This window comes from Salvelinus namaycush, chromosome 3 (genome assembly GCF_016432855.1).
Source record: "Salvelinus namaycush isolate Seneca chromosome 3, SaNama_1.0, whole genome shotgun sequence".
NCBI classification, from domain to species: Eukaryota; Metazoa; Chordata; class Actinopteri; order Salmoniformes; family Salmonidae; genus Salvelinus; species Salvelinus namaycush.
This window is the reverse complement of record NC_052309.1, coordinates 45,367,093-45,391,746: the sequence shown is the minus strand read 5'-3', so window position 1 is coordinate 45,391,746 and position 24,654 is coordinate 45,367,093. Positions and strand designations below refer to the sequence as shown.

Genomic DNA, 24,654 nt, shown 5'->3' with positions numbered 1-24,654 from the left:
CCCCTCTGATATTATTTATTGATTTATTTAGTGTTTGCATTGTTCCAAACGGTCAGAAAAACTAATAATCTACGCAGCACCTGTTTGGCACACATAATATGCACGCAGTGCTTGCTCCTTATCTTTTTCTTTATCTCCAGTATTTTCCACAACTTGGCAAATTTATTCCACATCTTACTTTCCCTTCACCTCTTGATTAACCAGTAAACATTCCCCATTTTTTAGTTTTTGTCACGTCCTCTGCATCCATTTTGCTGTCACGTGTTACGGTGTTCAGAGTTTGTTATAACCAATTTATTGATGTGATATGATGCTATAGGTCAGGACATATTGTGCCCTCTTCAGACTGGATTCATTTTACTGGGGTAATGTAATTATGTGCACGAGCACAAAACACCACATCTGTAATGTTAGTCCTGTCCGAATCTGCCATGTCAGTAATTTCTACATGGCAGCTGAGTAACAATTCCAGCCAGAATAACCTACTTTTTTTGGCGAACTCCAATGTCCTCTGATAATAATAGTCCAGTGCGAATCGACATCCCTGTGTTTTAAGAGAAATGTCTGAGTTTGACCGGTGTTGCTCGTGGTTTGCGGAAGAAAATAATAACTGATTTGATAAATTTAACTTAGTGCTGCGCATAAGCTATATATAAATAGGCTACATGTAGGCCAATCAACACAGTGAATGCTTTTGTTTGTGTTGTGCGAATGAATTGAATATTGCCAAATTTATTAGTGTAAAATATTTCATGCAACCCTTTATTTCATGCAACCCTTTCCCTTTCAAGTGCAATTGCACTGTTTAGCTCACATCTGAAGGCTGGGGGGCATTTTAGTACATACTGTGGATTGCTAAAATATCCTAATGATTATGATCACACTTCATCAATTCAAATATTATGGTGTCACTATACCAAAGATGGTTTAGAAACTTGGGAACCATGCTGGAGTTATCAGTGTGACCCTATCACCTGGACATGTTGAAATACTGTATCCCGTGTGGCTCAGTTGGTAGAGCATGGCGCTAGCAACCCCAGGGTTGTGGGTTTAATTACCACGGGGGATCAGTACTGGGGGAAAAGTATGAAAATGTATGGACTCGCGTCTGCTAAATTACTAAAATGTAAATCTTCACGTCATAACTTCACTCTTCTGTCATAACTGGCAATTTATTGAAAAAACAAAACAATTTGACTTACAGGGGTCAGTTTGTTAAAAAAAACTTGATCCTGTCAGAATTGTCCTCTGGAATAACGAACATTCTGGAGTAATAATTACATAACCAACGTTCTTTAGTAATACTAGTCCCATGCGAATACGTCTTTGGTCACGTGCATGCGATGCATACATGAGTCACGTAAAGAAAGGGTTAAAGGAATAGGGAATGTTTTTCCTAAACAAATGAGGGATTTCGGCAACAGAACTTTTCAGTCAGAAATGGCTCTAATTATGTTGCAGCTTCAGCCACACCTACAGCGTGATAAACACGGATGTTCTGTGGTGTTCGCTGCACCAGGGAGGCGAGAGAGAACGGGTGCGAGTCACATAGCAAGTGACTCTTTTTTTAAAGAAATTATTTTTAAAAATGTACACAGAGCAGCAAGTCTGAGCCCAGCCTGGCATAATCAAATCAATTGCTGGTTGGACTCCCTCTAGTAATTTTTGTGTCAATTATTGAATCAAACGGTGTGCTTAAATTATCATACAAGCTCAGTGCATATCAACTCAGCAAAAAAAGAAACGTTCTCTCACTGTAAACTGTGTTTATTTCAGCAAACTTGACATATGTTCATACAAATATTTAACACAACAAGATTCAACAACTGAGACATAAACTGAACAAGTTCTACAGACATGTGACTAACAGAAATTTAATAATGTGTCCCTGAACAAAGGGGGGGTCAAAATCAAAAGTAACAGTCTGGTGTGGCCACCAGCTGCGTTAAGTACTGCAGTGCTTCTCCTCTTAATGGACTGCACCAGATTTGCCAGTTCTTGCTGTGAGATGTTACCCCACTCTTCCACCAAGGCACCTGCAAGTTCCCGGACATTTCTGGGGGGAATGGCCCTAGCCCTCACCCTCCGATCCAACAGCCTCAAGACGTTCTCAATGTGATTGAGATCCGGCCTCTTCGCTGGCCATGGCAGAACACTGACATTCCTGTCTTGCAGGAAATCACGCACAGAACGAGCAGTATGGCTGGTGGCATTGTCATGCTGGAGGGTCATGTCAGGATGAGCCTGCAGGAAGGGTACAACATGAGGGAGGAGGATGTCTTCCCTGTAATGCACAGCGTTGAGATTGCAACTTTCTGATCAAATTAGAAACGTATAATATCTGAAAATATAGCTAGGCTCTTACCCGTATACATGGATGAATGCTTCACGGCAGACTTAAACCATTTTAACTCAGTTTTGTTTGTAGCTTGTTTGGCCAGTGTTGTCAAGTCTCTCCGGTTCACACTGACTGGCGTGTGCAGAAAGTAGCCCGTCACTTTTTCTAACTAATCTGTCGATTAGCGCCTGCTAAAAATTCAGGGCATCAGTGTTGTTGAGAAAAGTAGTTGAACTTTTGTAGTTCCCGATGGCTAACGTTATATCTTTCAAAAACGGTGTGGTAGAAAGGAATATCAACAGATACTGAGCAGCTCACATTATAGATAGAAGCATGCTACATGGCAGACCAATCCAAACTCATCTCATGTCCAGCCCATCCATTATCTCAGCCAGCCATTCCTAGCAGGAAGGTTCCTGTCTCGTAATTTAAGCTCGTTATTTATTTTACTGATGGAATACAAGTTTGTTATTAATGCACATGAAAGTTCACTTGTTCCAGAACACATTTCTGCCCCAAAATGCTTTTTTATTTATTTTATTTTTTTATGTGTATGTTCAAATGCCTCTCCTGTGAAGTAGTGACGTGCGACATACGCCTAGTTTCCTGAAACAAGTCACGTATGTATGTATGTATGTATGTATGTATGTATGTATGTATGTATGTATGTATGTATGTATGTATGTATGCATGCATGCATGTATGTATGTATATAAACAGTGGGGAGAACAAGTATTTGATACACTGCCGATTTTGCAGGTTTTCCTACTTACAAAGCATGTAGAGGTCTGTAATTTTTTATCATAGGTACACTTCAACTGTGAGAGACGGAATCTAAAACAAAAATCCAGAAAATCACATTGTATGATTTTTAAGTAATTAGTAGGCAAGTCAGTTAAGAATGAAGTCTTACTTACAAGGACAGCTTACTCCTTCCTCCCCATTGGGAGGCACTGGTCTCCCGTGTGCCCCGCAGGGATTCTTTAGCTAAATAGCCCAGTACTGTGCTGCCAACCGTCACGTTGTGCAGTGCCATATTTTCCGTTCCATCCTAATTGAAACCCAGAGGGATTTTCGTTTTTCTTGGAATAGAAAAAACATATCAAATTAATTAAGCAAGTACCAGTCAAAAGTTTGGACACAAATCCTGTAATGAGTAGATTTCTTTATTTTGACTATTTTCTACTTTGTAGAATAATAGTGAAGACATCACAACTATGAAATAACACATATGGAATTAGTTAAGAACAAATTTTTATTTACAAGGACAGCCTACTCCTTCCTCCCCGTCTGGGATTTGAACCCCGGTCTCCCGCATTCTGCAGTACAGACATGGCATGCTCTCCCTTATGTAAGGAATTAGGCACATGTTTACTACAGTATGTATTGTAGGCTGCACAGTAGTCTAATCAACAAATGCAGGTGGCTTATATCTTCAAAATGCTTTATCCAAATGTAAAAGCATAGAGTGTACAGTACTGTATTTCTTCATCAGCATCTTTATGCTTTCGTTAATCAAAAAATGATAAAAGCACTCTTTTTCAAAATGCAGATGTTGATTTAGTTATGGATCCATAACGAATTACTATGGGAATAAATGTCACTGATTTACAGAAATATTGGAACAAAGTTGTCTAATAAAGGCAAACAATTTCGAATCATCCAGTCCTCATGCTGTAGCCTACTCCCGACCGTATAGCGCCATCTTTTCCATTTTATCCTAACGGAAAACCAGAGGGTTTCGTTTTTTTTTTTTTTTTTTGGAATAGAAACACCATAATATTAATTAAGCCAAATGTCTTTATCAATCCCATATACTATGTTATTACAAAAAAGGTTTTAAATTCTCTGGTTATGCCAATATGAGACTATCAAATGCTTCTCAAAGATGCCCTCTGGTGGTCAAACTAGCACTAACTTGCATTAACAGAAAAAATGTCTGACAATTAGATAACGTGCCACAGAATGCTGCAGCAACCCACAAGGTGTTTATGACGCAACTTTTAAAGGAGGAACCACTGTAATCAATACACAATTAGGTTATTTCATGCAAGGGTATTTATACTTTTGCCTTTTTATAAAATTAGCCTACATTATCACATCTTGCTCGCTCGAAAGGCAATTTAGTCCTGTCTTGCAAACAAAATCCCCTGCGTCATCTTGTAAATGAATTGTAATTTTTCTACCTATTTTTGAGAATGTAAATGTAGGCTAATAATACATGTAATAATACCATATTTGATATACCCCAATGAAAAATTGGACATTGAGCATAAATTACATTTTGATAGCCTAGGTACTGATGCATCTATCTATTGTATCTGATTTTACAAGGATATGTTCACTGTCATCTGGCTACTGTAGGAAAGTTGCAATCTAATGAAATATTTGTCACATAAATTAGCCTTTATCCAGTATGTGTCATCCTATGAAGTGGACATTATGTTGCACACTCACTGGTCTTTCCCTCTAATTTTAGAAGACATATTTTGCCGTAATGATCTGATTACACCATGCAACGAGGGATGTAGCCTACAGTCAGAGACAAGATGGACAATGTTTATTGGCAGGTGAAATGATGTCCAATGGGGTTGCAAGGTAAAAGTGGAAGGTGGGATTAGGTTGCCTCCTTTCTTCCTTGCTTGGCAGAGTTCTCAGAACCCACAACCCAAATTTATCACAAACTGTATATGCCATATCTCACAATCGATTGGACTTCACAAGTTTAGTATTTTCGCTGTGACATAATGTTTTTTGCGTTATTCCACAAAATTCTATCTAGCGCTGCAGTGAGTGGGGCGCAGTATAACCCTGTGACGTAGCTCTAGCTCGCTCTCCCTGAGTGAGAGGGGTGTGCACTTTAACAGACAGTCAAACAATGAGTCAGAGGGGTTTTGGAACATGGACACATTTTCGAAAGGTGCCAATATTCCCCTTTAAGTAGCAGCCTACCTGTTGCGTCTTGGTGTTGTAGCCTGTCTTTCCCATGTCCTTCCCATTTTAACTTTTAGTTCTGTCATTTTATTTTCATCTTCCATTGATTAGCCTAGATATCTCCTAATAACTTGCCACACTGAGGCTCTAGCTCTGACTGTTGCCTAGTGCCGGTTTGATGACTTGTGATTGGACGACAACCGCAACAAGCTACACAGATTACTCTCGTGAAAAACGAGAGCAGCAGTAGCATTCATTTAAAAATATATATCTTTCTTCGCGGGATGCGCGATGTAGACCATCTACATTTTGAATTTTTCCTTATTGTTTTAAAGGAAAATAACATTTTAAAAGATTGGCAATTACCTTAGTAGTGTTACTAGAGTTGCAAAGAGAAGAAATATAACCAGTAACGTTTACAGAATTGTGGAAGCTTTCAAGGATTTTGGTTAATGGTCATAACATGTAAAATATTTTTTTTATATGAAAAATAGAATCACAAGGCTGTGAAACATTATCTTATGTCTAACCCATTACCATTGTTGTTTAATACAAAGATTTCTGCGTGTGTTATTTTAGTACATAATATCTTTGTTGTAAATTATTTGGGCCCTAACTGGTGTAACTAGTGAAATAAGTCAATAGTTGGAAGAAACTCATGGACACAGATATAGAAAAATATATTAATATATATTTTAAAAAGTTTACATTTACATAGATTACCAATATTATCTGTTAGTTACCAAAAACTAATTTAAATTCTGATAATATTGATAAATTATCGGGTGTTTTGCAACCCTAAGTGTTACCAATTCTGACGGACAATTCTGCAACTAAATGTTCAAAGTATAGTGACTTAAAAGGTTGTGTTTTGGCAAACCTTTTAGATCTTCTTTGCCCCACCATTGCAGGTACAACAACTAAGATCACCACCATTCCCATGACATCCAAGCCCAATGTTATCGTGGTGCAGAAGACTACTGGCAAAGGAACGACCATCCAGGGTCTGCCTGGCAAGAATGTGGTCACCACATTATTGAACGCAGGGGTCAGTTCAACATATTTTTTTATTATTAATGAAGCCATTTTGTGATGTTACAGTTTATCTAGATTGTAATGATTTATTTCAGAATCTTTCAAATGTATTTACCCGACAACTTATTTTAGGTTTACAGGTAGTTCTAGTTTAGCCTTTCCGTCTGATCAGTCTATTGCTTTAAGCTTCATATTATATGTGAAGGTTTTTAATTTTAGTCATTTAGCAGACACTATTATTAATAGCAACTTAGATTAAGACAACCACAGTCATAGTAAGTCAGTGCTATTAAGAAAAGACCAGTGAAAGTGTTGGTGCAAGAAAGGCAAATGACTATGGTAGCGTCAGAAATGTCACCCTATTCCTGTTATAGTGCACTACTTTTGACCAAGGCCCATAATGGCTCTGGTCAAAAGTAGTCCACTATATCGGGAAAAGGGTGCCATTTGGTACGTATGCTAATTATGGCTGTCAAACTTAATGCTAGCTTTAATGCGTTACAATTTTAACGTTGTTAATTTTGTTGACGCCATTAACGCATTTTTCTTTGTTTGACCCCCTGAACCATCCTTATTTCAAATTCAAGCCCCGGCAGCCGATGCGCTAGTTTGACAACTAGTTTACTAGCTAGCTACTTGTATGACTGAATGATGGATAATGCTAGTAAGGGGCTTTTAAATGGCAAATTCTATTTTAAAACCCTCCCAGATGGCTCTCTGGATAAAAACCAAATTAATTTGTATCTACTGCAAGGCTGAATTTGTTTAGCACCGAAGTACATCGAGTCTTTGTTATAATTTACAACCGAAACAGACGCCAGAAATACAAGTGACGTGACTAGTAGCAATGTAGGACATCTTTGGCAGGCTAAGCTAGAAGAGTATGCACGCAGGAGGCCTGTGGACAAGTCGACGAGCAGTACATAAGCAATAGCCAAGTGGATAGCTACAGCTTGCAGGCCAGTCGACATTGTGGAGGACGAAGGCTTGAGGGATATCATTCGGATCTCATCGAATGACTCAACATATGAGTTACCCTCGAGCCACAAGAATTCACGAGCTGTATGAAAGCGAGAGGGCTATGAAAGGAGTTGAAACATGCAGCGACTGTTGTTCTCACTTGAGACCAATGGACTTTTTAAATGTATTTTTATTTTACCTTTATTTAACTAGGCAAGTCAGTTAAGAACAAATTCTTATTTTCAATGGCGGCCTAGGAACAGTGCCTTGTTCAGGGGCAAAACAACAGATTTTTACCTTGTCAGCTCGGGGATTCGATCTTGCAGCCTTTCGGTTACAAGTTCAACACTCTAACCACTAGGCTACCTGCCACCTACTTTGGTGAGTAACCACAACTACCTTGGGGTTACTGCGCACCACATCGGTGAAAACTGGACACTGCATTCACACCCTCTGGCCATAATGAAGACAGAAGAGACACAATGCTGAAACGTACGCCAAGTATTTCATGGATGTAGCAAATCAGTGGGAACATTGAAAACAAAGTTACCACACTTTGCACACACAGTGCATGGAACATGATTGCAGCTGCGAGACATCTTCCTTTTGAACACCTGCCCTGCACCATGCACAGCCTCCAAAGGCCCATCAGTGTCCCTACAGAACAGCGGGATCGACAATGCCCTAGCCAAATGCTGAATTATTTTTTGGGCATTTCAAACACAACCCACCAAACGTTGCAGAACTAGGACAACAGCAAGTTGCAAATGGGCAAAAGGAGTCGTCACTTGCACAAGATGTCACAACAAGATGGAATTCCACTTTGCAAATGGTAAAGCGTGTCCACAGAAACCAACAACCACTGAGAGATGCTCTGGCCGAACAGAAAACGAACATCACCATGCCAACCACAGCTGAACTGAACAAACTGCAGAAGCTGGAGCCGCTACTGGAGCCCTGCCGGTTATCTTTATCTCACTGTTAGTGAGATAATAATAATATTTTGTGTGTGTGTGAGAGAGAGCTAGTGTGTAAATTGTGTGTGCGAGAGAGAGAGTGGTGTGTCTGTATTAGTCACACAATTGACTGAAGTGATTTTGAATGATCTTCCATTTCAGGCATTTGACTGAACTAAATTTCATGCTCAGTGGTGTTGCCTGCTTTGTGCCATCTCCTTCGGGTGATGGAGTGCTCTGATGATGACCCTGCCTAAGTGGTAAGATTCATGCTGACATTCACAACAGACCTGGAGAAACGCAAGGAAAACACCAACCTCACATGGATGAAGATCGCCACAGCACTCGACCCAAGGTTTAAGGACCTGAAGTGCCTTCCCAGCCTGACAGGGGTGAGGTGTGGGCTTTGGTCAGCAACTTGCTGGAGGAAGAGAGGCCTGCACAGCAACCTGATAAAGCAACAGAGTCAGAGCCAGCAAATAATACAGCTGCCCTTTTCTTGAGTTCTTCTGAGCCTGATGAAGAGGAGTCCATTGAGAAATAAATGGGGTGTTACAAAGCAGAGCCCAGCATCAACATGGAGGAATGTCCACTACAGTGGTGGTCATAGTATGCAGGTGCACACACCAGGCTGGACTGCATTTCACCCAGGTACCTGGCAACGCCTGCCACATCAGTGCCTTGTTGTTTTCACTCTCTGGACATATCGTACAAAAAAGAAGAGAGCAGCTTTATCATCATGTCAACAGGCTTGTTTTGTCTTTGTACCTGGCTCAAAATAAATAGGAGGACGTCTGAAATGTATAGTGACAGGTTTATGTTCTGTGGAATTCATGACTTTCTTGGACAGGTTTTTGCTCTTTGTGTCCATAGAGACAGGTTTTTTTTCTTAGAGCCAACCCTCCAATAAATAATTTGGAGAACAATCATTTGGAATGGCTGAAGCTTTAGTGTGTGTGTGTGTGTGTGTGTGAATTTGAGGGAGCATTAATAGGCCTACTGGGAGCATTAGTAAGTTACAGGACTTTTGTATTGCTTAAGTTGTTTATGGTGACTATGCCATTAAAAACATTCTGACACAGAATGTTTTGTGTTTCAGTCCCTTACATGCCTATAACTTTTTTTTTTAAATGGAAAAATCTTTATTTTGCACCGAATTTGAGCAGAATTGAATCGCGATTCATTATTTTAATCGTTTGACAGCCCTAATCCTAATATGAATTCTTCTGTGCCTTAGGGGGAGAAGACCCTACAGGGTGTTCCGGGGTCCAAGCCAGCCATCATCACAGCCTCCAGACCCATCACCAAGATGATTGTGACACAGCCCAAAGGCATGGGTTCCGGGGTGCAGCCCACCACCACCACCAAGATAGTGTACGGCCAGCAGGGCAAGACCCAGGTCAGTACCAGACCAGCGACGTCTCAGCCGGTGTAGGGGGAAGTTGCCCCTTGACGCTGGGTCTTGGGTCTGTTTTGTCTTTCCCCCGACTAATGGTTAGGACTGGGGGAGGGGAAACTGATCTTATATCTGTTTGTATCATGGGGAAACTTCACCCCGTAGAATTTCAGCCACCCAACAAGTAGTGTCAACAAGTGTGGAGTTTGCACTCAAAGCTCCTTTGTCTTGGATATATTTAAATCTCTGTCTTGAATTACCAATACATCAAGTCAGTGGAGCTATAATTCAACAAATCAATGCTGTAGCTTTAAGATATTAAGTCCCGACTACTTTATATAGGCACATTAATTAACTGTATGATGTAAAAAAGGAACACCAGCCAGGACACTTGACAATGGTTTCATCTCTTCTTTACATTACGGAAAAAGTCAAATAAAAAAAAATTCCCTGGTGCCATTCACTGAGACTATTCAACATGTGTAATATTTATTAACCTTTTATGCCTCTCCAGGTGCTGATCAAGCCCAAGCCCATCTTCCAAACAGCGGTTGTGAGCGAGCAGACCAGGCAGCTGGTGAGCGAGACCCTGCAGCAGGTGTCCCGGGTGGCCGATGCGGGTCCTGCTTACGCACAAGAGAGGGCACTCAAGGATGAGTCGGGTGCCATCGCTGAGGACAGGTCCCCGCCTGCCGAGGGCTCCCACGGAAGCGGTCACGGTACGTTGCGTCACTCCACATCACAGAGCAAGAAATCTGTAATATAGTCTGCAGGCTAATTACGGGAACATAAGTCATGGTCAAGTTAAAACTGCTGTGTATAGCTCTTGCATTGTGGTCTCACACAGCCGTTACTACTTCAGCCGTAGTATGAAACTGTATCTATTCTCACTAGTATTCAGCTAAGTTCAACATTTCCCTTCACTTTCACAAGTTTCAAATGGTAAAAGATCCACTCACATAATATAATTGTTTCAGTTATTTCCTTCTACTTGAATGCCATGCCTAAATCGACTGGAATCTAAAGGGAATGAACCCAATTTGATATAAAACATGAATTGTAATGGTTGTCATCTTCGATCATCAGACTCCCAGTCCGTAGTGCACATAATCTCCTCCAGGGGGCAGGATTGGGCTGAGCAGCATGAGGTGTCGGTGGAGTCCAGCCCAACCATCATCTACCAGGATGTGTCTACGGGTGACGTGTCCCAGTCGGCCACCTCGACCATCAAGGCCCTGCTGGAACTGCAGCAGACCACAGGTGACTGACCGTCGTCATCATGGCAACTATCATGCCACTTACCAGGGTTGGGGTCAATTCCATTTCAATTCAGAAACTGAATTTATTGAATTGGAATTGGCCCTGCCACTAACTCTTTTCTCTCTAACTCTTCTCTCTCTCTCTCTCATCTCTCTCTCATGTGTCAATAAGCATAGACTCTACAGGGATCGAAATTATGACTTGTCCTCTTGTCCGGGGCAAGTAAAACAAATAATTGAAGGAGATCCAGAATATAGATTAAAAAAGAATCACCCCAAAATCACTATCAAACAATTACTCCGATCAGAATTGGATCAGGTAGCGCACAGCAGGGGAGTGCATGGTTGACATTCTGAGTAAATTGCTTATATTCCTATTTGCTATAGCCTATTTCAATAAATATGTTATAATTAACACAAAGCAAAATAACAATTTAGACAGAGCTAAGAGTCTTACCAAAGCAGTGCAAAATATCCAGTCTGAGAATTGTTTGAGACATTTTCATTGGCTAAATTAAATTAGATCTGTATTTTTAATTGTGTGCTCCGTATTTAGTTTAAGATGGGTTATAAGGGTTTGTTGTAAAATAAATAACATCAGCCTATTTCAGTCATTTGTTGGGTAGGGTAGGCACTTGCCTAATTTTGGTAATTGCTGCCATATACTGTATCCTGTTCAGAACTTTTGAAGGTTTAAAATATTTCATTCTGTTGAGACATTTTCTTTGGCCAAATTAAGTTCCATCTGTCATGCTGTGTTTGCGCAATATTATAGCCTGCTCCCATATTCGTTATAAACAATGGATTGACTTACTTTTGATATTACCCTAATAAAGTTCAGAAACATTTGTAAAGGTTTGGTATGGCTATTAAGCTTTAGCTACTGCAAACCTGTGATTTGAAGGCAGTGCGCACCAGCACTCCAATTGACTACCACAGTCGAACTTGAGGTGACGAAGAATGTTTCAGGCCTACCAGAGTTACTCCTATAATCAAACAATATAATACTTATTTTTATACAAAATATTCTGATTGAAAATGCATGTCGGTGTCATAGCATGCCGCTGGCATATCTCTATCTCACTGGGGATAGGCCTAACCTTATCTTCCTTTATTTGTATATACACTGCTCAAAAAATTAAAGGGAACACTAAAATAACACATCCTAGATCTGAATGAATGAAATATTCTTATTAAATACCTTTTTCTTTACATAGTTGAATGTGCTGACAACAAAATCACACAAAAATTATCAATGGAAATCAAATTTATCAACCCATGGAGGTCTGGATTTGGAGTCACACTCAAAATTAAAGTGGAAAATCACACTACAGGCTGATCCAACTTTGATGTAATGTCCTTAAAACAAGTCAAAATGAGGCTCAGTAGTGTGTGTGGCCTCCACGTGCCTGTATGACCTCCCTACAACGCCTGGGCATGCTCCTGATGAGGTGGCGGATGTTCTCCTGAGGCATCTCCTCCCAGGCCTGGACTAAAGCATCTGCCAACTCCTGGACAGTCTGTGGTGCAACGTGGCGTTAGTGGATGGAGCGAGACATGATGTCCCACATGTGCTCAATTGGATTCAGGTCTGGGGAACGGGCGGGCCAGTCCATAGCATCAATGCCTTCCTCTTGCAGGAACTGCTGACACTCCAGCCACATGAGGTCTAGCATTGTCTTGCATTAGGAGGAACCCAGGGCCCAACCGCACCAGCATATGGTCTCACAGGGGGTCTGAGGATCTCATCTCGGTACCTAATGGCAGTCAGGCTACCTCTGGCGAGCACATGGAGGGCTGTGCGGCCCCCCAAAGAAATGCCACCCCACACCATGACTGACCCACCGCCAAACCAGTCATGCTGGAGGATGTTGCAGGCAGCAGAACGTTCTCCACGGCGTCTCCAGACTCTGTCACGTCTGTCACATGTGCTCAGTGTGAACCTGCTTTCATCTGTGAAGAGCACAGGGCGCCGGTGGCGAATTTGCCAATCTTGGTGTTCTCTGGCAAATGCCAAACGTCCTGCACGGTGTTGGGCTGTAAGCACAACCCCCACCTGTGGACGTCGGGCCCTCATACCACCCTCAAGGAGTCTGTTTCTGACCGTTTGAGCAGACACATGCACATTTGTGGCCTGCTGGAGGTCATTTTGCAGGGCTCTGGCAGTGCTCCTCCTGCTCCTCCTTGCACAAAGGTGGAGGTAGCGGTCCTGCTGCTGGGTTGTTGGCCTCCTCCACGTCTCCTCATGTACTGGCCTGTCTCCTGGTAGCGCCTCCATGCTCAGCAAACCTTCTTGCCACAGCTCACATTGATGTGCCATCCTGGATGAGCTGCACTACCTGAGCCACTTGTGTGGGTTGTAGACTCCGTCTCATGCTACCACTAGAGTGAACTTAAGACCTTCGCTTCATACAGTTATACATATGCTTTATTACATAATTTAATGTATGGATTCTGGCAATGACATTTCAGCTGGAGCTTTTGTTGCGAGTGGCATGTTAATGACAGATCGGGATCTCAATGCATTTTTTGTCTAAATTACAAACATTTTGTGGTGTGCAGACCTCTACAATCAACCTGATACCCCCAAATAAACAATTTTGGACAAGCCTAAATCAATTACAGGCACGGTTGACCACCCCTTTCCCTCCCTGCACTCATTCTTCTGGCGTTTCTTCATTTTCTTCTTCAGATAGTGTTTCAGTTCGTCCGAGTGGATGGACCTTGATAATATCCTGATTCTAATATCTGGGGAATAATCTGATTTCCACAAGAAGACAAATCTCTCACCTGAGCCGCCACCATATTTTACAGTCCATTATGTCTTGTCCATTTTCCGACCAGTACAACAGCCGCATGAGAGAAGATAGGACGGGATCTCTCTCCATGCTCACTCCACGTGATCTTAGGTCGCACTCCTGAGAGTGCTTCGCCTGGATACTGTGCACATGTTGCTGGCTCGGACTCAGGTTTCCGGTAGAAGTGCTGAAGGACCATAGTGAACGCCATTGTTGCCATTACTTCAGCCAGTTAGAGGAGGTGAGGCTCACACTGTTCTTGGTCAAATTATCCCTTCCATGCATCTAGATACCATAACCTCGAGAGCGGACAGACCAGAACAACGGTTTAGTTTAGGGTATTTCTGATTCAGGAAATCCAGACAAATGATTCACTGTATGACAAATGAATACTTCTAGAGGCGAACGAAACTAACACCTATTTAGGAGAGGTGCTGGCTAGCGGAGTGGAGCCGCACACTAGAAGCTCAGATGCAAAAATATTTATGTCCAACGTTTCGACAGACAAGCTGTCTTCATCAGGGTATAATGACAAACACTGCGGGATGACTCATTTATATAGTGTCAAAAGACACACAGGTGTCTGTAATCATGGCCGCGTGTGGCCTGATATCATTGGTTAATTCTCATATATTAAAATAGCATGCAAAAAACATAAATGGATAGCGTATGATCATAGATACAATTTGGCTACATAAGTCTACAAACATTTACAATAGCAAAATCACAAGAATGGCTTCAGATCAAAGTCTACGTTGAGACTGAAGGGAGCAACGGTCTTTCAATTAAAGATCCAGGCAGCCTCTCGTTTTAAGAATAAATTGTCGGTCACCCCCTCTCCTAGGGAGGGTGACATTTTCGATGCCAATATAACGTAGAGACAAAATCGAGTGGTTTTCTTCCAAAAAGTGGGCTGCAACTGTGTGTCGAGTTTTTGCACCTAATGATGCTCCGAGATACGTACTTTTAATTTGCTCTTTGTTTTACCCACAATTTTTACCACAAGGACAAGTTATAAGATAACTGCCTTAGTGGAGCACGTGATAACACCTTTTATTGGGATCTGTTTCCCTGTTTGGGGGTGTTTGAAGAATCTACATTTATAAGTGTCATTGCATTGAGCACAGCCATTACACTTGTAGTTTCCATCCAGTAGGGGTGCAAATACACGTTGTGCAGTGATATCTTGGGGTGGTATATCAGAGTTTACCAATTGATCTCTGAGGTTTCTGCCCCGCGAGAATACGACCAAGGGAAGGTCCGAAAACACATTACTGATATTATCATCAGATCTTAGAACGTGCCAATGTTTGAACGATTCCCTTAATTTGTTCAGAGCACTTTGAATAGCGGGTAGTTAGAATGCTTATTTTTGCGAGACTGACTTTGAAAAAGGTCATGTTTTGTTTCGAATTTTCTGAATGGCAGTATTAATCTGACCATTTTTGTACCCCCTCTCCTTGAATTTTCTTTCAGTCTCAGCCATATGTTTTTTGTATTGAGAAAATTGAAAACAAAACGAGACATGACCTTTTTCAAGGTCAGTCTCGCAAAAATAAGCATTCTTGCGTTCTAACTACCCGCTATTCAAAGTAAAATAGACTAGAGACAGGGTTCCCTCATTCAGGGGCAGCACTCTCTCCTTCTCGTGGTCTGAATCACACATAGGACTATTGATAAATTATAAACTTCTTCCTAATTTTCAGTGTTTACATATTACATTTAAATGTCACCCAATGTCTCTAGCTTTTCTAGTGAGGGTGATCAGGCTGCACCAGGAAGTTAGAACAGAACAGAGGTCATTCAACCCCATTAAGTGAGTTTTTTTCCCTTTTCTTTCGCTGTACTTCAGACTCATTATTTAAAGACATTTCAAACATTTCGTGTACCAGGTTTACATTGAGTTTTTAGGACATTTCTTATCAAGAGAATTTACACGTGTGCAACCAAAACTCGGACAATAGATACCTACAAAAATGTAATTCCTGTGCCCTTTTAACCCACTAAAAGCAAATAAAAAGACCCCACAATTAATCAAACGGTATTAACACCACTAACAAATATTCATAACAGGTGGCCTGTGTGTGGGTGTTGGCATATGTGGTAAAACATAGGGTAAAAAATAAACAAAATGGCCAGGCCTTACTTAATTTGGGAGCTCCCTTAACAGCCGGATCCGGGTACCTTTATACTGTATAGTACAGTCTCAATAACTGCTCTCCTAAGGCACCTGCCTCAGGAATCCTTACAAAGGGAGAGATACAGAATCATTGGTAAACATGGGAAAAAAAAGAAAAAGAAAAAAAAAAAAGGGTAGCGTGCAACATTTGCCCATTTTATTATTTTCAAAATTCAAGCTCTGTCAAATTGGTTATTGATCATTACTAGACAGCCATTTTAATTTCTTGCCATAGATTTTCAAGAAAATTTAAGTCAAAACTGTAACTTGGCTGCTAAGGAGTATTTACTGTTTTCTTGGTAAGCACCTCCAATGTAGATTTGGCCTTGTGTTTTAGGTTATTGTCCTGCTGAAAGGGGAATTAATCTCCCAGTGTCTGGTGGAAAGCAGACTGAACCATGCTTTTGTCTAGGATTTTGCCTGTGTTTACCTCCATTCCTTTTTTATCCTGTTAAACTCCCCATTCCAAGCACCACCCTCCTTTTGAAGCTTCCAGTCAGTTATTCAAACTCAATCAGCATGACAGGGTGATCTCCAGCCTTGTCCTCCTCAACACTCACACCTGTGTTAACGAGAGAATCACTGACATGATGTCAGCTGGTGCTTTTGTGGCAGGGCTGAAATGCAATGGAAATGTTTTTGGGGGATTCAGTTCATTTGCATGGCAGAGGGACTTTGCAATTCATCTGATCACTCTTCATAACATTCTGGAGTATATGCAAATTGCCATCATACAAACTGAGGCAGCAGACTTTGTGAAAGGGTTGTAACACAAAAACATTTGGGAAAAGTCAAGAAATACTTTAACTTGGTTCAAACATTTTGGGTAGCCTTCCACAAGCTTCCCACAATAAGTTGGAGCTGGTGTAACTGAGTCAGGTTTGCAGGCCTCATTGCTCGCACACGCTTTTCTTTTGATTTTCCCATGATGTCAAGCAAAGAGGCACGGAGTTTGAAGGTAGGCCTTGAAATACATCCACAGGTACACCTCCAATTGACTCAAATGATGTCAATAAGCCTATCAGAAGCGTCTAAAGCCATGACATAATTTTCTGTAATTTTCCAAGCTGTTTAAAGGCACAGTCAATTTAGTGTATGTAAACTTCTGACCCACTGGAATTGTGATACAGTGAGTTATAAGTGAAATAATCTGTCTGTAAACAATTGTTGGAAAAATCACTTGTCATGCACGAAGTAGATGTCCTAACCGACTTGCCAAAACTATAGCTATAGTTTTAATGACTCCAACCTAAGTGAATGTAAACTTCTGACTTCAACTGTCGGTATTTAGACTCTTTGCCATGAGACTCGAAATTGATCTCAGGTGCATCATGTTTCCATTGATCATCCTTGATGTTTCTACAACTTGATTGGAGTCCACCTGTGGTAAATAAAAAAAATTGACATGATTTGGAAAGACACACACCCGTCTATATAAGGTCCCATAGTTGACAGTGCATGTCATACCAGAAACCAAGCCACGATGTCGAAGGAATTGTCCGTAGAGCTCTGTGACAGGATTGTGTCGAAGCACAGATCTGGGGAAGAGTACCAAAACATTTCTGCAGCATTGAAGGTCGCAGAGAACACAGTGGCCTCCATCATTCTTAGATGGAAGAAGTATGGAACCGTCATGACTCTTCCTAGAGCAGGCCGTCCAGCCAAAGGGAGAACAATTCTCTGGTCTGATGAAACCAAGATTGAACTCTTTGGCCTAAATACCAACTATCACTGTTCTGGCGGAAACCTGGCACCATCCCTACAGTGAACCGTGATGGCAGCAGCATGCTGTGGGGATGTTTTTCAGCGACAGGGACTGAGAGACTAGTCAGGATCAAGGGAAAGATGAAAGAAGCAAATTCCCGAGATATCCTTGATGAAAACCTGCTCCAGGACCTAAGACTGAGGCGAAGGTTCACCTTCTAACAGGACAACGTCCCTAAGCACACAGCCAAGACAATGCAGGAGTGGCTTCAGGACAAGTCTCTGTATGTCCTTGAGTGGCCCAGCCAGAGCCCGGACTTGAACCCGATCAGACATCTCTGGAGAGACCTGAACATAGCTGTGTAGTGACGCTCCCCATTCAACCTGACAGAGCTTGAGATGATCTGCAGAGAAGAATGGGAGCAACTCCCCAATTACAGGTGTGCCAAGCTTGTAGCGTCATACCCAAGAAGACTTGAGGCTGTAATTGCTACCAAAGGTGCTTCAACAAAGTACTGAGTAAAGGGTCTGAATACGTATGTAAATGTGATATTTTTTTATATTTTTTTTGCTAAAATGTTTTTGCTTTGTCATTGTGGGGTATTGTGTGTAGATTGGGGGGGGGGGGGGGGACAATTAATACATTTTAGAATAAGGCTGTAACGTAAGAAAAATTGGAAAAAGTCAAGGGGTCTGAATACTTTCTGAATTGGGGGGGGGGGGGTTAGTATAACTATTTTGATATTGATTACTGCACTGTTGGATAGAGTATGCAATTTAAGCATTTCACTGTACTTGTGCATGTGACAATTAAACTTGAACTTGGGACGAAAGTCCCAGCTCCCGACAACTGAGTTTTCAGACTGCTCCGAACTCTAATTCACATATAAGCGACAGTACTTTGTCGCCCCACTTCCCTCCAATATAAATGGAGTAGGTTATGAGATAATTGTCACTATCAATCTCTGTTGCCCACACAGTGAAGGAGAAAGGCGAGGCCAAGCCCAGGCAGCAAACCATAGACCTGAGCCAGATGGCTGTTCCCCTTCAGATGGCCCAGGAGAAGAAGCAGCAGGCCCTAGGCTCCCCCGAGATGTCCACTGTAGAGACTGAACCACCCATTAAATATATCACTGCCGGTACGTGACCTGACCACTCAGTATTTCCCAAATGGCACCCTAATCCCTATACAGTAGTGCACTATATCGAGCAGGGCTGTTCAATTCCGGTCCTGGAGTGCCGAAACACTTCTGTTTTTTGTTTATACCTAGTAGTGAATTGCACTCACTAGGTGTCCCAGGTCTGAATTAGTCCCTTATTAGGAGAGGATGAAAAACAGAAGTGTTTCGGCCCTAAATGGATGTTCACTGCCTTTTCATAATGTGTTGTTTAATACATTGAAGTATATCATACTTAGTCACCACTTAATAATGGTATTACACCATGGATGTAAAATAATGCACTTTTCTGCTCATTTATTCTTCAGGGGTTTACACACAATTGTTGCCTCCGCCCTAACCCGGCTAAAATTAGCTAAGTGACAAATAACAGGCTGTCCGGTACTTCCCCATGCTCACTAAGGAATGGCTCGAAGTGATGCAGTTCTTGTCGATTAGTTTTATTCCATGTGTATGACTGTCTTAACTTTGTGCCGGTAAAGCCAGCAGGGCCGGACCATCCTCTGGAGGCTTGGGGGACGTGGTCATGTCCGCTAGCCAGCAGCAGGGGGCGCCCTCGCAAAACACCAGTCCCACCCCCGTGGTGGTTAATTCCATCCCTACCTCCTCTACAGTCACCGTCACACGCATTGTCCAACTGGTGAGAGAAATGCCTACCTAGAATACATGACCTTGTCAGTCTTTATTCTTCTTCACCTATTTTTTTTATCAAATACATTTTTTCCCAAATTATACAGTTTATAGATAGTGGATGTTATACTCATTATCTCTGTCATATGATCCCACTGTTCACTGGGTAAGTGTTCCAGTGTATCAATATGCATCCATCTACCAGTATTACATGTTCTGGTAGGCATTAGTTTATTTGACTTGTTACACTAGTCTCAATGATAGTACATTGTTATTCCAGGCTTCGGCGGACCAGCTGATCCACAGTAAGCAGGCGGAGGAAACTGGGATGGAGGAGGGCGAACTGGAGGGGGACACCCTGGACCCCCAGACGGGCCTGTTCTACCGCTCCATCCAACCCGCTGCAGCCCAGCCCCCCGCCCCCCAGCCCCACACACACCCCGCCCCCCAGCCCCACACACACCCCCACCACCAAAGCCAGTCACACCTGGCGCCCCAGTTGGAGCAGGGCAGACATATACCCCACACCACCCAAACCCCACCCCCACAGCTACACAGCAAGCCCCAGATGAGCCTGCCTTCCACCGCCACCGTGGCGAAGAAGCCACCCCAGCTCCAAGAGCAGTACCAGCCCAAGCCTCACGCTCCAGGGCAGAGCCTGAAGGAGAGGCCCTCCTCTGCCTCGGGATCCCCCCAGCTGGCAAGCCTGGGCACCCCCACCAAGCCTCCCTCACTCACCCCCCAGCTCCCCAAGTTGCAGCAGGCGCCCACCTCCCACCACAGGCCCATCCACACACAGCTGTCCCAGCCGCCGCCATTACAGGCCCACCACCCGGTGGGTGCAGACAAGACTCCTGCCACAAGCCAGGTGAGTACCCTACCTCTTTGATGCACATCCAGGGTCATGTGCCTATTTGATTTATTTTGACATTTTATTTGTCCGGGACAGATCCGGTTGACACAGTGAATCATCAATACTCAGATGCATTGTGCCATAATGCTTTAGAATAGAACTTCATTTAAACTTTATTTGCCCCCAAGATGGATTTTGTCCTGTGCATTTAAAAGCATTTGCAATACACAGATGTGCATAGTTCCCATTCCATACAGAAATAAGACGTGTTAATCCTGTGCTTATTCACAGCACCTGTCCCTTGATATGCCTTTAAGATAAAAAAGATAAGACGGAGCTCTGAGCACCGTTGCCTCAATGCTCAATTCCCTTCCAATCACATCATCGTTATTTGTACAGCAGGGCAGGGAGCCTGACAAAACCTTCAAAGCCCTCCACTTATGACCACCTGAAAAGAAATTCCCATTGTTTTTCTTTCAAAAGGAGCACCTGGGTTTTAGAGTTTTCCCATGCCCTACTCTAGTTTCAACCATAGAAATATAATTACTAGAATGGGAAAAGCACTTTCAGACCATGGCAATTTGACTAACACTCATGGGTACATTCAATATGGCTGCATGTCCACTCATTACAAAATGTTGACTTGAATGTCAATATTTGTTTTAGTAATTATATTTCTATGGTTCCAACCACATCTTTTTTTGCCTCTCTCTCCCAAAAAAGGTGCCAATCATCACCCAGGGCGCCAGCGTCACCAAGATCACCTTCGGCAGTAGCAGCAGCCACCAGTCCCCTCCCGTATCCAGCAGCGGTGAGGCCACTGCCAAGCTGGTCCCTGCCGAGCCCAGCAGCTCAAGCTCGTCCGGTGGCGAGAAGCCCTCTGTCTCGGACATCCTTAAGATCTCCATGATGGAGGCGGAGATCGACCCCAGCGCCGAGCCCATGGTGGTGGACTCGTCCAGTGACTGCAGCCCCTACATAAAGGCCCTGGGCTTGGGGGCAGGGGGAGGCTCAGGGGCGCTTGGGGGCTCAGGCCCGGTCATAAGCAGCTCAGGGGCCTCCCTTCATCACTCATCCCACTCCAAGCCCCTGCATGACCAGTTTAGCCACATCCAGGGCCTAGCAGCCAAGAGCAAAGAGAACATGGACGTCATTGAGGTAAATTGCTGCGAGCCATACGATAAACATTTCTGTAACATAGCTTTTCATAGAACACCACTCATCATCTCAGCTTTAAAAATCTATCAACAATAAAAGCTAAACATGCGTTACTCCACTCCCCAGGTGATCCCTCAGTACTCCATCATGCCAGACTCCAGTCAATCCAACGTGGTGATGGAGCCCAGCGGCTTCCTGGAGATCACAGACTACACCAGCCAGCGGCTGGACGAGGAGAGCGTCATGGAGCAGGAGGTGGACAGCAGCAACGACGAGGCCACCGTTGTCAGCCCCATGGAGGAGGGCTGCCCCGACCAGTCCCAGTGACACCATCACTTGTGACGGGAATGACGTTGTGGCTTTGGTGTGAAGGGGATGATCTTGGTGTGACAGGGAAGATTTGGAAATGATCATGACTGTGTCATCGTGGTTACCTCCTGATGCAGCTGGAACTCTAAGGACTAGACAGCAAGCGGACACAAATGTGTGATAACTGCGTAAGGACTTTTCTGTTTTTTTATTTTTTATTTAATTGGGCAGCAACTTCATAAATATGCCTGGATGATGTCCGATAAGGCTTTGTGAAGAACTTAAAGGCCTGGAAAGGAAAAAAGATATACATTTTTTTAAAGAGTCAAGAGGAGACCTAAGTTAACCCTAGCTAAGCTGAACGGCTGCCTTGTGTACAGGTGAAGTTGACCAGGAATTGCATCCAGGGGAAAAAGGACAATGGTTTTCGATAATTTCAAAGTGGACATTTTGTATTCACTGAATTGGCATTTTAGTAAAGCAATGCTGTGTTCAGGAGCTTAAAAAGTTGATGTGGCTCTTCTGGTCATTTATTTAATATTTTATTTAACACTTATAGCAAGGCAATATTGAAAACTGGAAATAGGACCTAGCCTGAAACATGACCACATTTTAAGAACTTCATCTACTTAACTCAACAAAATAAGTAGAGGAGATTGGACTGACCTTGCTGTAATTATGCTGATTCATCGTGCTTGCATAGCAGTATTTGTTGAACACCATTTTTGATTTGCAAAGCCTTTTGTTGTTTTTCAAGGTACATTTTAATACATGACATAATTGTACACATACAGTTTGTTTATAGTGGGCACGTGCATGCTAAATAACACAAATGTAAATGATAAAGTGCTTGTAGTAAGCCTTGAGGAATTAGCACTTTGTAGTTGATACTGTTGGTAAGAACATTGTTGGAAGAAAAAAAAAACATTTCACCCATGTTCCTTCAATGGTGTTTCTGTTTTGTGTTCTCTTTTCGTGTAACGTTTAGAATTTTAACTCGATAAACTTTTATACAAAAACGGAACTGTTTTTCTGTTCTCTCATTTACCTTTACTGCACACAATTTTGAGTTTCCTTGATGAATTTCGTTTTGTACATAACCCGGGGACCTGCAGTCCGTATTAATGAAACAACCTTTCAACATGAGGAAATCACCCATGTTTAAGCGAAACATTTTATTTTGGCTGAATTAAAAATGTTAAAAGTCACTGTTTGCCATAGTAGATGCTGCATCATATCATAGGGGTACAAATAAAGCATCAACTGAGAACTTTGTGGGCAGTGGTGGAGGCTAGATGTACGCCATACAGTTTCTAGCCTAAGGCATGTGTACGTTTGGAAGTTTCGGTGGATACCAGCACCCTTATGATAGTGCCATAATAGTGTGGATTGTATAATGGCAAGCTATATAGGTTTTGTGCGTGTTTACACCAGATAGTTGAGCTAAGTGCTCTGTAAGCAGCAATTGGGGTTAGAGGCTTGCCATTGTGCGTACTAGCCCACAGAGCATCAGTGTACAACTGGCTCATAGGGTGATTTTGCGCTCTCTCTCACCGGGCTTCTGCAATTCTTCCCATGTAAATCTGGGGACTTTCCATATCCGGATATCACTGAAGCGTATTCCACAGGGAGTATACCCAAGGCAGGATGACGTAGGCCTACAACTAGCTCTCCCCTCATTGACTTTGTTGAGGAGAGGTCAGCATTGTGTGCTAACAAATGACATCAGTAGTCAAAAACTGGTTCAAGTGGTTCTGGCTGAACATGTGACAAGCGCCTGTTTTGTAAATAAAAATGATACCTCAAAATTCACTTGAATCTTAGCAGCATGCTAATCATGCCTCAAAGCCTTTGGAAAACTAAGTATGTAAGTACATGTAACCGATGTGAAATGGCTAGCTAGTTAGCGGGATGCGCGCTAATAGCGTTTCAATCGGTGACCTCACTCGCTCTGAGACCTTTGAAGTAGTTGTTCCACTTGCTCTGCAAGGGTCGAGGCTTTAATGGAGCAATGGGTAACGATGCTTCGTGGGAGGCAGTTGTAGATGTGCGCAGAGGGTCCCTGGTTCAAGTCCAGGTAGGGGACACACTAATAAAACAAGTGTGTTTTGTAAGACTGGGGAACCACAGACATAATCATCATTGTCTTTTTATTTAGGAATAAAATAAACTGGTGATTTTGAATCTGTCTTACAGAAAGAGCACAGTTCATCCAGGTTTAATTACAAAGTGGATATTTGTCAAATCTGTCATGATTGATGTGTTGTAACAGGCCCGCAATGTGGTTGCTAAAATACAATTTGGATATATTTGGCTGTTTTTGCTGCATAACATTTAAAAGTAGTCCCTTTACAGGTTTAGAAGAAGTGACCGCTAAATGCTAACTCCCATTCGTATAAGTTGGTAGCATAGACAAATCGGTGGTCGTAATCAGTAATTTTGAACTGTGATACAGTTGATTGGTGATGATGACATAAACATGTATTGGGGTTTACATCCATACAAGCATTATATTCAGATTTTTACATCAACATAGTGTGAAATGCACATTTAAACACATTTAAACAATTTTGCTGAGGGATAATGAGGAGATTTGGGATCTTTCCCCCACGCATTTCAATGGAATTTCCATTGTTTTAATCGAGTTCCATTGGTCTCTTTACCGCATCAATGAGCATACACTGGCCGTCATGTATTGTTTGCTGCACATAATATTTTTCAACTATGTTTACCCATTACAGCTAATGGGGAACTGCACTCTCTCGCTGACAACAATAGTACTATTAAGCCTTGTTCACATTGGCAGTTTGAAGTAACTCAAATCCTATTTTTTGCATATCTGATTAGAATGTTATTTTGCTGCAGTCTGAAGAGCTAAAAGCACATGGAATCTGATATTTCTAGCCATCTTTGTAGGATTTATTTGCCCTCAATTGAGTTTTAGACTGATATTTGGCATATTGTTGC

At 42.4% G+C, this 24,654-nt stretch overlaps 1 protein-coding gene across 3 annotated transcripts in view; it reads left to right on the top strand.

The window, feature by feature from the left end:
* Window positions 1-22,711, top strand: part of LOC120031792 (BRCA2-interacting transcriptional repressor EMSY-like) — a 40,054-nt gene extending 17,343 nt beyond the window's left edge. For all 3 annotated transcript variants that reach the window (XM_038977629.1, XM_038977623.1, XM_038977614.1), the window contains 9 exons: window positions 6,184-6,320; window positions 9,461-9,622; window positions 10,134-10,338; window positions 10,706-10,879; window positions 18,540-18,698; window positions 19,220-19,377; window positions 19,648-20,235; window positions 20,944-21,378; window positions 21,505-22,711. In XM_038977629.1, the coding sequence (XP_038833557.1) occupies window positions 6,184-6,320; window positions 9,461-9,622; window positions 10,134-10,338; window positions 10,706-10,879; window positions 18,540-18,698; window positions 19,220-19,377; window positions 19,648-20,235; window positions 20,944-21,378; window positions 21,505-21,705 (2,219 nt within the window). In that variant the 3' untranslated portion in view covers window positions 21,706-22,711. The remainder of the gene's footprint in view (window positions 1-6,183; window positions 6,321-9,460; window positions 9,623-10,133; window positions 10,339-10,705; window positions 10,880-18,539; window positions 18,699-19,219; window positions 19,378-19,647; window positions 20,236-20,943; window positions 21,379-21,504) is intronic.
* The last annotated feature ends 1,943 nt before the right edge of the window (window positions 22,712-24,654 follow it).